The sequence below is a fragment of the Scardinius erythrophthalmus genome (assembly GCF_964197995.2).
Source record: "Scardinius erythrophthalmus genome assembly, chromosome: 18".
Taxonomy (NCBI): Eukaryota; Metazoa; Chordata; class Actinopteri; order Cypriniformes; family Leuciscidae; genus Scardinius; species Scardinius erythrophthalmus.
Window position 1 is genome coordinate 10,428,110 of NC_138238.1, and position 16,437 is coordinate 10,444,546.

General features: G+C 37.8%; 1 protein-coding gene across 2 annotated transcripts in view; it reads right to left on the reverse strand.

Moving 5' to 3' along the window:
• Nucleotides 1-685: 685 nt before the first annotated feature.
• Nucleotides 686-16,437, reverse strand: part of ankfn1a (ankyrin repeat and fibronectin type III domain containing 1a) — an 83,279-nt gene continuing 67,527 nt past the window's right edge. For both annotated transcript variants that reach the window (XM_081392559.1, XM_081392560.1), the window contains 10 exons: nucleotides 15,163-15,262; nucleotides 14,327-14,459; nucleotides 13,379-13,495; nucleotides 12,634-12,849; nucleotides 12,371-12,537; nucleotides 10,350-10,491; nucleotides 9,600-9,768; nucleotides 8,743-8,909; nucleotides 3,680-3,893; nucleotides 686-1,755 (listed from right to left, as the gene is read on the reverse strand). In XM_081392559.1, coding sequence (XP_081248685.1) covers nucleotides 992-1,755; nucleotides 3,680-3,893; nucleotides 8,743-8,909; nucleotides 9,600-9,768; nucleotides 10,350-10,491; nucleotides 12,371-12,537; nucleotides 12,634-12,849; nucleotides 13,379-13,495; nucleotides 14,327-14,459; nucleotides 15,163-15,262 — 2,189 coding nt within the window. In that variant the 3' untranslated portion in view covers nucleotides 686-991. The remainder of the gene's footprint in view (nucleotides 1,756-3,679; nucleotides 3,894-8,742; nucleotides 8,910-9,599; nucleotides 9,769-10,349; nucleotides 10,492-12,370; nucleotides 12,538-12,633; nucleotides 12,850-13,378; nucleotides 13,496-14,326; nucleotides 14,460-15,162; nucleotides 15,263-16,437) is intronic.

Below are 16,437 nucleotides of genomic sequence, written 5' to 3' on the forward strand. Positions count from 1 at the left end.
ACAAATTTAATTATACACAGTACACACACATATATTATTTAAACACAAACTTTTATTTTGGATGCGATTAATCGCGATTAATCTTTTGACAGCCCTAATATATATATATATATATATATATATATATATATATATATATATATATATATATATATATATATATATATATATATATTTCTTTATATATTTTGTACTTTAATCATAAAAGTTCTTAAATACACACTTCTTGTAGCTTCTAATAAAAAAAGCGGTAACACTTTACAATAAGGTTCCTTTATTAAACATTAGTTAATGTATTAACTAACATGAAATAACAATGAGCAATACATTTATTACTGTTTTTGTTAATCTTTGTTAATGTTAGTTAATAAAAATAAAGCTGTTCATTGTTTGTTCATGTTAGTTCACAGTGCATTAACTAATGTTAACAAGATTTTAATAAAGTATTAGTAAATGTTGAAATTAACATTAACAAACATGAACAAATGCTGTATAAGTGCAGTTCATTATTAGTTAATGTTAACTAATGTAGTTAACTAATGAACCTTATTGTAAAGTGTTACCAAAAAAGCTGTAATATTAATAATGGTTTTGTTCATAACTTCCAAGTGTTTCAGTCTGAAGAAGTTTTTGAAACCCCTGTGATGAAAACGAATGGGAAAAATACACTCAGAATGAAGGCTGCTGAAAAAGTGGCCGCTAACTGTTGGACTCTATTGGCGGAGTTAATTTCAAGTTCTGAGGAAAAGCAGTGCTTTGTTTCACGTTGCATTGATAATCAACATTGTAACAGTCAGAGCCATGACTTACGAGTCCCACGGAGTTGACCAGCAACTTCATCCTCTACCGAGAGGATGCAAGAATTGATTAGGCTAAGTGTTCACTCATCACAACTGAGAGCTGTTGTAAAGTGTGCGGTTGGAGAGGAAAGGGGGAGTTTTGGAGCTTTTTGAGGCGACCGAACAGTCGAGAAGACCATGCGTATATCGTCCTAAAGAGTGCTGCTGAGGACCTCCGACACTTGTTCATTCGTTAGCTCGTCCGAATCCATGTCCTGAGCTTCTGCTGTGGTGCGGTATCCCGATCCGGTCTCTCCGGTGGTCGCTCCTCTCGATCCCGTCTCCTCCTCCTCCCAATGCGGGGCATCTCTGCAGGGTGACGTCTTGCTGCAAGACTCCACAAAGATCCTGTGAACGTTGGGCTTAGACTCCCTGTAGGTCGCCCTGTACTCATCCAAACTGTAGGAGGTAGTGGGAGAGTGCGGTAGAGAGAGCGGCGTCTCCAGCGGCAGGTCAGTTTCGCTCTGTTTGGTGTAGATCCCTTCGGATAGCGAGGGAGTGTGGCTCTCGCTCTGTACGCGCAGCCAACGGTGCGGCCCGCCAAAATAACTCCTCTGAGGATGGCTTTTGGACAGCATCTTACGTTTCGTCGGTGGATCGGCCAGGAACTTGCAGCGGGATGGCTTGTCAGCGTTTTTCACGGAATAAGAGGAAAGCGACAGGTCCTCCATATCCTTGGTGCAGGATTCGGTCTCCAGGATGGACTTTGAGCAAGCGCTGTACTTGAGATCGTGCATCTGAAGCACATCGGGTGCGCTTCCGCTGAGGATGTGCACGGCCTGATGGGAGAGATCTTGGGCTGAGGAGTAAACTAAGTCCAGGTCACGAGGGCTCAGAGCGTCACTGGAGTCATAGTCACTGTCTGTGGGGAGAAAGACCTCCGAGCAGCCCTCTTCATCTGATCCCGGTTGGGACTCTGCAAACAAATGTGGGTTGATAATAATTATGGAAAGCGTATGGGGAATCAGACAAGCAAAAATACATTTTAATAATAAAATAAACACACTTCTGCCGAAAAACTTTCAAAGCCCTTTTTGAAATAGACTACCATTCAAAATTTTGGGGTCGGTGGAATTTTTTAATGTTTTTGAAAGAAGTCTCTTGTGCTACCAAGGCTGCATTTATTGATCAACTACAGTAAAACTAGCAATATGTGACCCTGGATCACAAAACCAGTCACAAGTCGCACGGATATATTTGTGGCAATAGCCAACAAAGTGTATGGGTCTTTATTATCGAATTTTCTTTTATGGCAAAAATCATTAGGATATTAATAAGTAAAGATCATGTTCCATGAAGATATTTTGTAAATATACTACCATAAATATATAAAACATTTATTTTTGTGAGTGAATGCAGCACAATCGCGAACATAAGTGGACAACTTTAAAGGCCATTTTCTCAATGTTTCGATTTTTGTGCACCCTCAGATTCCAGATTTTCAAATAGTTGTATCTCGGAAAAATATTGTCCTATCCTAACAAACCATACGTCAATGTTCTTTTTATTCTGCTTTCAGATGATGTATAAAACTAAATTTCAAAAAATGTACCCATGTGACTGGTTTTGTGGTCCAGGGTCACATATTATAAAACATTATTTCAATTTAAAATAACGCTGCTTAATTTTCTAATTTAATATTTTTTAAAATCTAATTTATTCCTGTGATAGTAAAGCTGACTTTTTTGTGGCCAGTGTCATATGATCCCTCATAAATCATTCTAATATGCTCATTTGGTGCTCAAGAAACTTAGTTTTTATCATTAATATTTTTTGTGGAAACTTTTTTCAGGATTTTTCAAAAGAACAGAATTTATTTGTAAGTTATTAAAAGCCTTTACTGCCACATTAGATCAATTTAATACATACTTTCTGAAAGGAAGTATTAATTTCTTTCAAAAAACAACAAAACATTCTTACTGACCCCAAAAGTTTGAAAGCTACTGTATATTTATTATATCAATTAATGTCACATATACTGTTAAACATTATATAATGTAATAATGTTTGTTAAATTTAATAAGTTACTATAAAGTGATATCTATGGTTTAAAGTAAAGAAATATACATAAGTTCTTTCTGAAAAATCAACAAAAATAATTATAATTTTATGTAGCATGTTGCTGAGTTCACATCCCATACGCATAACGCAACAATCAAAAATCCTGAGAAATGTGGCATATAAAAGTTAGAAAATAAAGTAAAAACACCCAGCAGACATGCATTGTGCATATTTATTGCACACATTTGACCACATAAAGTAATACTATTTTAATTGACTTCTGCTTTTAATTGTACAAGTTTAATTACAAGGCATATTTTATCAGTATTGCATGGTTTCTTTAGTCACACACCACTGTAAAGACTGAAAATCATGAAATCATGTAAATTTGGCCTTAAATGATATCTGTGAATTATCTTAGATTGTTCTTACACAGACTGAAATCTAAAAGACCCTAAATGTCCAACAATCACAGGGTGACAGTCACTCAAGTGCCTCCGATGAGTGCTTGTAAACTGCAATTTCATAAATGTCGTGAAAATTGGTGTCTTTTGTCAAAAATGTTTTTGTCAAATCTTCCTTTTGTGCCAACCTGTAATGTCCTACAAACTACATGGCATCTCAAAGCTTTCAATATTGAAGAGTTGCATCAGATTCACTGATTTATTTCCTGGAAAAAGTATTCAAAAGACTGTCAACAAATGCCACAATCCCACTACTTACATGTGCAAACTCATTGCAAATACAATACACATTTGAATGTGACACAAACATGCAGTCAAGCACGACATATTTTTTTATACCTGGATGAATGGCAGCTATTGAAAAATAGCATTTACCAATTGTGGGCTTTCGTCTCCTCATTTCTGGAGAGGGCGAGGGAGTGGGCACGTATTCTGTGTTAGAGGACGTGGAGTCATTCTTCTGGACAGGAGGCTCCACGCTGACGTCTACAAGCCAGGTGATAGGCACCCAACCGAGAGGCTGTTTATAGCGGGCGTACTGCAGGGCATTGGTGATCCAGCGAACGTCTCGCCACATCTCGTCCAATTGCTTCACACACAAAGAAAAGAAAACAAAGTGAGGTTGAGTGCGCTCTTATTTCATTGGCAATGCTGCCTGCATTTCAAGGTTAGCTTGAAAACGAAAGGGTGCTTTTTAAAAGTTGATTCGATAAAAATGCAAATCACAGCTTTCAGTGTGAGAAATGCGCAAGAACTTTCCCCACAAACATCACAAAGCTTTTCAAAGCATTAAAGCGCATCACACAAAAGCTTCAAAAGGAGGCCACAGAAAACTCGCTGTGAAGTCTTGAAGGGGCATGACCGTGACTAATGTCATAATTTATTTTGTGTCATCTTCCTCTGTTCACCAATCACAGCACGTCAGAGCCGAATTGTACATATTGCTCCTATTTAGTGTGCAGGAGCGAAATGAGAGGTAAAATGTGTTTTCAATCAGAGCTGTTAACCTCCACGCAGTGAATCTTCACAACTACCACTTTCATATTTTCCATCCTCGAGACGTACTATAGCAATTGTATTTACAAGGAGCTTATTTCAAATTGGAAGGAAAAAGGCTGAGCAAAAATGCAGCAGAGTAGACGAAAAAAAAAAAATTGCAATCTGAGCTCTTTCTAGCAAATGCCATGAGAGATCCAGCTTATGGGAATGAGCCTTGACAGCACAGGATGACTCCTTTGGAAAATATGCCGGGCTTCTAACGACAAAGAGGGGACTCCAGTATGACAAGGGCAATAATAAGAGTCTATCGAAATAGACTACTTCAACTAATAAATGTTTGGCTGATGCTGTTGGCTGGGAAACATTGAAACAAATAAGGGGAAAATAAGAATAAATAAGCAGTGTGGCTTATATCACACCCAGTGCTCTGTTATACCGGCTCTCAATCCAAAAATGAATCACTGGTCTGTTCTGATAGGGTCGTCGGCAGCAGGGAAAAATAATGTTACATGGAAATAATAAAATGCAACTGACCATATAATCATGCATATTTAGGATAGCAAAATGAATAGGCCTGGCCATTAAAGGGATGAGAAAATGATTCTCATTTTTATATGAGTCAAAGGCTGTGCAATCAAACTCAAAAGTATTTTGATGCAAAATATTTGGCTATTAGATAGATCCAACACAGACAGGCTGCTTGAAAGCCCTTCACCCTGGTAAAGTTTAAACAAAAAACACAAAGTAGGAGAAAACACGACTCAAACCACATTAAATACAGATTTAGTTTCAAGGAGAGATTTCAAGGGCATTTTTTGTCCACATGATACACAACTTTGGTACCCTTTTGGTTTAACACTTAAGGCCCTTGCACACTGAGTCCGAAATTCGCATCCGAATTTTTCGCACGTTAAAAAATAAATACGACCTCACGTTATGTCAATCACGCTTGCACACTGCCTCCGAAACTTTCGTCCGTCAAAAAAAAAATCGAATCAGGTTCGATTTTCTGCGTTTTTCGCGTCCGTAGCAAGCATTTTGAATGGTGTTTTGACAATTTAGAGCCACCGAATCACGAATATTCACGTATACGAAAAAATGCATGCGAAAATTTCGGACTTCAGTGTGCAAGGACCTTTAGGCCTGGTTTCATAGACAGGGCTTAAATTAAGCCAGGAATAGACCTTAGTTCAACTGGGACATGCATGTAGCTTTTATAAACGTGCCTTAAAAAACATTATTGGTGTACATCTTAAAGGCACACTATGCAGTTTCCGTTTTTCTCAAACAGCGACCCCTAGAGTTGCTGCGGAGTACTTGTATTTAACGTTACTGTTGTAAACACCACTCACGCAGAGCCGTCTCTGCACTCTTCCGACTGCGCTTTCTTCGTCGACTCTGCCATGATTCACATCTGAAATGCGTGCTGGTGTCTTCCATAGAGGCTGCTTCATATGTTGTTGACGTATGTGACGTTGTGCCGTAAAGCTAGTTGTGATTCTCGCGAGATTTGTTGGGGCGCCACCTCTCAAACCTGCATTGGTCTTACTACGAGTTTGTTTACCATCGAAATGATTTTGAAGCTGCAATATTAAGGTACAAATCTTGAATAGTGTGCCTTTAAGACAATGGCACTGACATATTTTAAGATCTCAAACAACTCAAACATGCATTTTAATCTGGGTCTGTGAAACCAGGATACTGTCCACTGCAAAATCTTGGTCTTGAACTAAAACCAGTTGAGAACTTCAACAGCCAAAAGGTTGCAAAATCTCTGTGAGCATTATCAGATGAACTAGAGCTTACGTACTTGCATCAAAGCAGCAAATTTGTAAATCTGCCGAGTTAAAGCCAAACACTTGAGCCTACGAAGTAAATTTGAGCGTCACGCAAGCTCCATCTCAATGCCACATCTCGCCGCATGCATCTGAAACGCGTGTTTCGCGGTCTGTCCGTTAGCTCTTTGACAGGACCTCACAGCGATATAAACCTGCTCTCTCACACGAAAGCACTTTCCAGAGCCGTGCCACTTTGACAGACGTGGCCCTTTCTCGTTTGCCGCCTTCTGGAACATTAAGGTTTTCACGCTAATTGATGCCACATTGCTCAGCCGCACACACAGTCATGCAGTCACACTCATTGATCGGTATTATTTTTTCCCCTCGTCGCTCTTAGGCGCTGTGTAATCTGTGGTCAGTGTGCCGCTTTTTTCCAGTGCCTCTTGGACCTGACATCACACAAACACTTGTGGTTTTGTGGTCAATCTCAATTAATAGTCCAGACCGGGGTGGCGGAGAGGGATTATTTCAGACCGGCACACTTAACACACGCCTCCCTTTCAAGTCGGATTGTGAGAGAGTCTGCTGAGCTGTTATTGAAATTTCGACACAAGAAAAACAACTTGTTTTACAGTTTATACGTCTAGTAGTTATGCTTTATGACATCAATAAACTATCCTAATTGGATTATTAGTTTAAATTGTTTTTGTAGTTTGATGTTTCCAACACTCCCAAGCGGTTGGGAATAAACATGATTCTCAGGACTGAAACATGCATGACGTATTGCTAAAAGTTGTAATTTGTACAACACAAATGTGGCTAATAAAAAGGAATGAAGCAGTAAAGAATGATTTCAGGTAGCGTACAAACACTAAATAGCAAAAAACACCACAGCACTATCTTAAACACCTGTTTGTTACTATATGCTGCAAAATTGTTCTGGCCCATTAAGTCATTGCGAGCACTGACAAAAGGCGGAATCTGAATCCCTGAAATTACCACATACAACACCATTCAAAAGTTTGTGTTCAGTGTAAAATCCTTCAAAATATTAAGCAGCACAGCTGTTTTTAACATTGATAATAATAAGAAATGTTACTTGTGCACCGAATCAGCATATTAGAATGATTTCTGAAGGATCGTGTGACACTAATGTCTGGAGTAATGATGCTGAAAATTTTGCTTTGATGCAGGAATAAATTACATTTTAAAATATATTAAAACAGAACACAGTTAAGTTTAAATTTGAATAATTTCCCAATTTGACTGCATTTTCACAATTGTACTGTTTTTACTGTAGGGTATTTCATGTTTCTTTCTTCGAGGTGATTTTTCAGTGACTGGTGAATAAGTGAAAGAATAGTATTTTCGGTAAAAGCCCAATGTTCTCAAAGACCAAAAACACTGCTAGCTTGGCAATGGATGAAGATGCAAAATGCCTGCAGAGCAACAAATTATTTAAATTAAGAGGAAATCGATTTGTTGTAATGGATGTGCAAATGGAGATTCACAATGGAGATTCACTAGCAAATTAGTCCTGTACTAACATTGTAGCTCCAAGATGTACATCAAACTGTACTTAACACAAAATAATACAGATAATATAAAATAGCTATTTGATATGCAGCTTATAAAAAGCTTAAAGTGAAGAAATAAGCAGAAAATGCTACATGGTAGAAGCTTGCATAAGTATATACTTGTATATACTTAACCCCCCCCAAAGATTGTTATATTTTTAAAAGAATTTGATTATGGTGACAATTTTTTTTTGTTATATTTATGAGCCCATGCCTTTATACACTACTACAAAAGCTACTACAATACAGCTACTACAAAAAAACTATATTTTTGTAAAAAGAAACAATAGAAACAATACAAATACAATAAGAAACAATACAATAAGTTTCTTTGAAAATTGTGTTGCTTCATCAGTATTTAATATAACACTGATTCTGAATAATGTTATGTAAAAATATATTATAATTTATAAAGATTACTCTTTTTTCATATATATTTGGGACAAGCAAGGAAAAACGAAAAGAGCAAGTATATTCTTCAATGTCATCCAAAAAGATACTGCTATATCAAAAGATGGTAACATTTTTTTTTTTACATTTTTTTATTTATTATTATATATTTTTTGTTATATTATATATTATTATATTATATTATTTATTTTATTATATCATATTACTTTATAATTTGTATAAAAATAAACGGTAAAAAAACCTTTTCAAAACTGTGTTGTTCCATTAATATTAAATTCAAAGCTGAATGATATTGTTTAAAAATATGTTTTATAAAACAAAAAGTACCAGAACAAGTATTTACTTAAACGTCAATCAAAACTATTCTACTATATCAAAAGCATTTGCACAAGGTGAACAATTATTTTATTGTTTAAATTATATTTACCGGTATGTGTCAAGGCCTTTAAACTGGACTTTATAATTTTTGTAAAAACAAATAGAAAAAAAGAAAAATAATAATAAAAGGAAACTTGTTTAAAAAAAATTGCTCTGATATTCAATATAATACTAACTTATATTATGTAAAAATATATATCCTCAGATAAATCTTCATCATATACTTTGGGAGGATTTTTTTTTTTTTTTACAAAATCACATGATCCTTCACAGAGGGGCACCCTCTGCCTCATACCTGAATGTAGTCCAATATATGCTGTTGTCTCTGTTTGGCTGTGGACACCTCTGAGTCAGTGATGGCCTCTCTAAAAGCCTGCTGGGTAATTAGAGCGTCCAGGTCCAGCACCGAGGACAGCCGGCAATAAAGACTGATAAATTTCTCCTTATATGAGTAGAAGTGAACTGCACAGGGAGACAAAATAAAAAAAACAATAATACTGTAGTTAGTAATTGACACTGTCTTATATGGGCAACAGTAGTGAGATGCTATTGCATTTCTGAAATTGACTTCCCAGGGTGGTGTGCTGTGCGAAATCGAGACCCTAGGAAGGTTATCATTAATGTCCCAAAAACACTGACGAATCTTTTTAAAAGACGCTTTTGTAATGGAAATCTGTGGGAGGTTTACAAGTGTATGGTGTTTGGGCTGAAACTACCTCACAGTATAACGTTTAAAAAGTTGTTTGAAACTCTCCCCACAACAGCAGCTGAATAAGCTACTAAGTGTTCTAACTGGCACGGCTGCTAAGAATACAAGCACACGATTTGCCTTCTCGTCTGAAAACAAACCCTGCTATTTCAATGAAAATGATCTGCCATTCTTTAAAACACATTTTATTGGATTATAATATTGATTACTTGTTTAACCTTTCCTTATTTTACACAGTCTGGGCTCAGCGAGGGGGGTGGGTGGCTGTTTGGCTAGCCGTGGTGCGCACCACCACCCCGCTGGTGTCTGCATGTGTGTGTGTCTGCTTGATTTACTAGAGGTCCTAAGGGAGTGTGACTGGGGGCAGAGGGGGGAGGAATCTGTGGATTTTTATAAGGCCAACTGAGCTAATATTGTAGGGGTTGAAACAGAAGCCAGTGTACCGAGCTCAAACATTTGAAGAGGGAGGTTGAGGAACCCCGAGTGTGGTGTGTAGGGGTTGGTCTGTCCCGGGGCAGAGCAAACGTCGTCTGAGGCGGGCAGCAGCAGAAGAAAGGACACATTGTGACCCAGCTCCAGCACCTCGTGTGTGTAGAGACGGAAGTGCTTGGCCTGTGTGGGACACACAGACACACACACAGACTTTAACCCACGGTAAAGTAACAATGTTGTTACAATGTAACAAAGGGTAAGTAGAAATATCCCAAAACTATATGTATAACTGTAAAGTAATACAGAAAATAATATCTATCTATCCATCCATCCATCCATCCATCCATCCATCCATCCATCCATCCATCTATTTAGAATTTGTATAAATCAAATTTAATACATTTATATATTATACTTTTATAAATCTATATTTGGTCCATCCATCCATCATCCATCCATCCATCCATCCATCCATCCATCCATCCATCATCCATCCATCCATCCATCCATCATCCATCCATCAGCCATCCATCCATCCATCCATCCCAAAAGTATTCAAACTACCCAGGGTTTATATAAGCTTCAAATGTAATGCTCTCTTTTCAAACAGCCCATGTTTTCAAATTAAACGTCCAAAAAAAAAATCGATTTAAGCTATTTTAATCATTTTAAAATTAAAGTATATTAACAAACTTTAGTTTTTTAATTATTGTGAAGCTTAACACCCAGTTACCACAGAGATGTCCAGCAGACTGCAGTACCTGGTGGAGAGGTAGATTGATATGGTGCAGCAGACTCTTAATGGCCGTCTGGAGCTCAGAGAAGAGGAGGCAGTCTGTAGCCTGATCTGCTCTTTCCACCTCCACAGGGCCAGACAGTGACTGCAGCCATTCCCACTCATCCCTGGGTGGGAAGAGACAGCGTTCAGTCAACATACACAGCTCTATATAACGGTTTCCAGAAGTGCCATCGACAGAGTGGTTTCCAAAGACTAGTGGGATGACATGTTAGGTCTAATATTGAGAGTTAGATTTGGTGAGACGTTTTCGAAAAAACACTAAATACCCTTCTTTTTAATCTGAAAATTCTACACTAAGATAAGCTAAGTTGTTAAATGTCCAATAATAATAGAAAAGTGACAACTCTTATGTATTTTTGAAATTGTGATAATTTTGGCAAATAGATTTTTACAATGAGGTCAAATTCATTTAACTTTCACAAAAACTGTAAGAAGATGAAAAGCATCAGCTTATGGTACGCGGGTAAGATGACGGGGCAAAATAGAGCATTTTGGTTTTAGTCTCAAGGACACCCTCAAGGCTAGTGTCTAGGGGGTAGTAGCATGGTGGAAAAAAGGAGAATTTCTTTGCTCCAGAGGTTTTCCTCGAGCCGTGAGTAGGCATCATCCTGTGTGAACCTCCCACTGACTTCCACAGTCCGGCCCCGTAGTAAATTTAGTTTTACTACCACACAGAGCTGCAGGATAATACTCTCCCTGTCTCTAGCTACCTACCAAGGTCAACACCATGACCCGAGATGAAAATAAATAAATAGCTCCTTTACCGAACAAAAACAAATAGCAGTTTTGTTTTGACTGTAAAAAATGGTGGTGTCAAGAAACTATGTAAGCCTGTGGTGAAGGGGAGCCTGACACGGAGTTCAGGCATATTTCAATCTTCTCAGGTACACTCACTCTGGAGAGCTCGTATTTGCTTCACCAGTGCGAAATATTAGCATGTTTCGGTGATATAAAAGTTTAAAAAAGGAATGCCTATATCAATGACATTCATTAGATTGCATGAGAGGCTTTCATAATGAGTCAAGATGTACATATATTTGCTGGTATTTTAGGTAAAATCGATAGATTCATAAAAAAGAAGAAAATCATTATCATGCTTTAATAATGCCGTCTCTGCTCAATGCTTTCAAGACCAAGGGTCTTTTTTCTTCAATATTTTGAGATAAAAAAAAAAGACTTTAAAGATTTAAAAAGAAAAAGAAAAAAAGGCTCCTGAGACCTGCTGTGTACAGGATGAGTTGAGGAAAAAATATGCTAAACCACATTCACATTCATTCACTTTATTAGTATAATATTCAGAATATTCAATTTTCCCTAGAGCAGAACCAATAAACTCTCTCATTTGTTGTGTTGCATATCATGCAGAGTCTTTCTTTTAAATTGCACAAATTTGCATTTTTCAACTAAACAACCCAAATCATTTCCCCAAGACTTCGTGGGAGTAGCTCATGACAATAGGCATTATGTTGAAGGTCACATGAATAAACAAGAAAACAGGTCTCATCACATCCACTTGTCCGAGAAAGTGTTGACAGCAGTATGAATTGATGGCGACATATATGGACTTTTAAGGTAATCAGCTAACCTAGCAAGTTATTTTTATTGTTGGCGGGTTACTCAATTTTAATATCCAAATTTTAGTGGGAACAAAAACATTTAAATAAAAAAAACGTGGACATCGCTAATGCTCATCTTTCGTAGCTCCATTGTAGACATCTTGATTAAAACAGCTCTTTATTTAACAAAACATATACAAAAGACCTGAACCGGAAGCGATGGAACCTGTTCTACAGAATAGTTTGTTGTGCATAACCCCTATAACAACAACATGAACATGCACTCTGAATGGGTACACTAAAGTTTAACAAACCAAAAAAGTGACATAATCTGGTCCATGACCAAAAATGAGTTTAAAACCTCAGATTTACAGAGAAAAAAAGGCAAATAATAGGAAATAGTTGTAAGTGTAAGTCAATAACTAACCTTGACACATTCCAGTTGTCTCGTATCTTGGTGTGACAGAGCATGTTGGGCATACGATGAGGAACCAGAACTTTGATCTGATCCACAGAGCTGCTGAGCTTTAGGTAACCCAGATAAAATCCAGAGGCCAGCCGGTGCTGACTCCGTCTCTGATAGGCCAGAATGTCCTATAATCAAAATAACAGTTTAAATTAGATTCTTTTTCTGAAGATTTGAGATAGGCTATCATTAATGTATGTAGGACAAGACAGAGCTGTGTTCACCTGTATGGTTATGAGGAGGATGTCCAGGGCATATGGCTCCTCAGGGGTAGACAGAGACTTCCTCTGACTCTGAAGTTTGGATACCTGCATCCATTTCCCATTGAAAAAGGAATAGAAGCTATCCACCTCTCTTACTGTCACAAGCAGCACATTCCCATGACGATCTTTAATGGGCTCATAGTGGACTCGGCCCAAGTTGTGAGTGCCCAGAAGATTCTGTTTGGAGAAGAACAGAGGAATAGACATGAAGTGAAAAGGACGTTTGTTCTCCAGAATTCTTATTTAACCCTCTGATGCTGTGTACATGGTGTCCGCTACAAAACAAATGTTAAAAAATGTAATTAATAATTTAGGGTGTGATGTTACATCGAAACCACCATGGAGAGTTTAATCATAATGATATATGTCTGCCCTCTTTATATGTCATTATGCTTTTGGTTTATGTCAATAGAAATGTAAAATGCCTGACAAAAAGGACAAATCACCAAGTACTTGTATGACAGTATAGGTATGAATGTATCACAGGACCAATGGTAATTCTCTCAAAATTACAAAAACACACTTTTGTAATAAATAGATTGGTTACGTAGAGCACATTGGCCAAAATAATTGTTATGCAATATAAAATATGCTCAAACCGAAACACAGACACATACTCTGCTCAGGGATTATCCCACTCAATTTCAATTTCTCAATCTCATTAAAGTAATAAATTGTTAGCAAGGCTCATCACGGGCTGGCAAACCTGCAGTTGGCCCGCGGCCGTCAGCATCTTCTGTCTGGACTGCAGAGTGGAAGAGGAAGAGGTGGAGACTGCCAGGCTCTGTCTCAGCCACCGGATGTCCTCCCACATGCAGGACAGCTGCAAAATAAACACACGCACACTTGTGAAGTTGGAGGAAGCAATTTACTTAATTCCTCGACATCATTCAAAGTCTGTGCATGAATGCCAGAGTGCTTTGTTTTCAGTGATGAAACAATCCCTACTGGGCTAGTTATAGGTGTCTCAGTTGACTACTTATTTGACCATGTGGAACAGAAAGCGCAACAGACAATATGCACTCCATAATAAGGCGTTCAAACAGAAAAGTCTCTCATAGAAGGGACCATCTATGTGCCTGCCTGTTTATGTGACTGTTTAACCTTCAAACTATTTTAAACTTTGAGACAAGGTTTTATCAAGCCAACATCAAAATTTTCCTTGACAAACCTTCATTTTCTACTTGCATATTAGGAGACAAGTTGTAAAATAAACATTTGGATGTGGACATGAGCGCTTAAAAAGCTGCGAGGCTTGTTTCATGAGTATAACTTTACCTCCAATCTCACCATAAAATCTAGAAGTATTTGGCCATCAAACAAAGAGCTATATTCTGCTAAGACTGTCTCTGCTTCTTGCATCACACCACTTTAGCCTTGTAATGATGGGCTAATTACAAACGCGCGGTCTAACGTCAAAAATGTGGTGACTGTTCACTTTGACAGAATATATTTAGGACGCTAAGCTGACCGCAGGCTGCATTTGGAAGAAACCAACAAAAATATTGACGCTTGTCAAAGAGATGTGTTACGAAAACATAGAAAATGTATGTTTCAGTTCAGCGTTAATAAAACGCACGTTACTTTAGTGCAGTATCTCCGTGCTGACCTCTCCACTGCTTAATGTCGCGGTTGACTGTATGTTTTTGCATACCTTGGTGAACCACAGAAAGTCCTGCATGAGGGAGCTGCTGTATGAGTCGTCCACCTCCACTATGGGGATCTGATCCTCATTAGTCACTAGCAGACTGTCCTTATGGTAAAATACTGATGCTATATAAACTCCCCTGAAAAGGAAAAAAAAGCCAAGAGAACCTATTCAGAACAAGACGACTTCAGCATATTCAGCTATAATGTGAGTTCTATGATTCCTGGCACATTCCAAGAATAGAGTACAAAAAAATAAAAAGTGAATACTTTTTCATTTATTTAAGTAAATAGTCAGTGACTCTTAACGTCTTAACTCTTAAGTGAGATTCTTAACGTTTAGATAATATTGATCGTCAACCTCGTCGGGGGCAAACAAAACATTACACTTATTTTTTTACATTTGTGAATTTAGCAGACACTTTTATCCAAAGCCACATACAAATTAACACTACAATAAAGCAATATTATAGTACAATATTATTATTATTATTATAAGTTTGCTTAAGTTAACAATGAAAATGCTTTTCACAGTTAAATATCTCAGTTAATTATAAAGAAACTATAATTATAAGTGCATTATAAACTGTTAATTAAACATTCAAAATATTATTTAAAAATGATTCAGTTGAGGTGGAACAGACCAAATCACACCATTTTAAGGGTGAGGATACAGACATTTGATATGCGCAAAACTACTTTCATGCACATATCTACAGTAACAACACAATGATACAACAGTAACTATTTATGTCTCTAATGTTGTAATAAAACTAATGAGATACCAATGTGTAACCTATTTGTGGAAAGTTCCACCTATTTTCTGCAATATGCTCATACTACCTTTTGAGAGTCTTGACAAATTTATTAGAGGAGTGAAAAAGGTGTTTCAGGCTCCGGGACACAGACTGCTTTCGACTTGGATTCGGCAACTTTGATGTGTCTGGGGGGAGTAAAAAAAACCCAGTAAACAAATGGAGTCAAGATAAACATACAGGTGAAAACAACAAAATACCCAGACCTGGTAGAGTCTGAAGACAGTTTGAGAGACAAACAATGGAAAAACTGTGTGAATAATCATCCTGTTTATGTGCAAGTTACCCTATTGAAAGACTGTGGGTTCTTGGATTCATTCTGGCTTCCTTAAGATCAACTAGTCGCTTATAAAATCCAATGATTAATTGAGTATGAACTATGTAGTTTTGGTCATCCTTTTGGATATTTACATTTCAGAATTGCTGGAAAACACTCAGAGCCTTAGGGTTAAACACTGGAAAGAGAAAAATGAAAACCATGATGGAATAAACTTGGGGAACTTCGAAGACAGACAGCGTGAAAGAGCCTCAGGGGTGTAAGATAGGGATTGGGGGAGTCAGGCCACCGACAAACCGGTTATCTGGAACATTTCAGCTGCGTATCTCCCGCTTCAAGCGCAGCCATATCAGCCCACATTTCAGCGATGCCAATCTTCAGACGTCCCTGTTTTCATGAAATTAAGCGTCACGTAATTGGCCCCCGTGTAAACAGCAGAGCAGACGGAACAATCCATTTGGCTGAGAAGCTGTTTACAACGTGAAAGTGGCCGTCAAAGCGAGCGAGTCACCGTGAGAGCAATCACGCTAGCCCTAGTCTCTGTGTCTCCATCGGAGGGGCATGAAAGGGAGGTAGGAAGGCAGATTTTCCATTTGAAAATCACTATCAAACCCCTAAAGGAAAAATGTGTCTTACAAGTCCCATAAGGAGATTAACCCTTGGCCCCTTTGACCCTACAGTGGCGACTGTTAACAGTACGTGATTAAATGCGCACACTGATTGTTTCCTGCTTGGCAAGATATCTACATAACGTAACCTCACAACCGCAATGCGTCTTACTGGAATCTCAGGACAATTACGTTCCAACTGAAAATGAGTCAAATTTGATTACATTCATTGGAATATCTCCACCAGACTCCAAGGTTTGGATGTCAAACACAATTTTTTGTATCACAACAAGTTGGAGTGAGAACAAAATTATCCACTTTTGGAAACACATTCAATCCGTTTTAACATTTTTTATGTGAAGTTCAGCAGCAGTTCCAGTCTCCGCAAATAGAGCCAGCGCTGCCATCGCACGTGTTG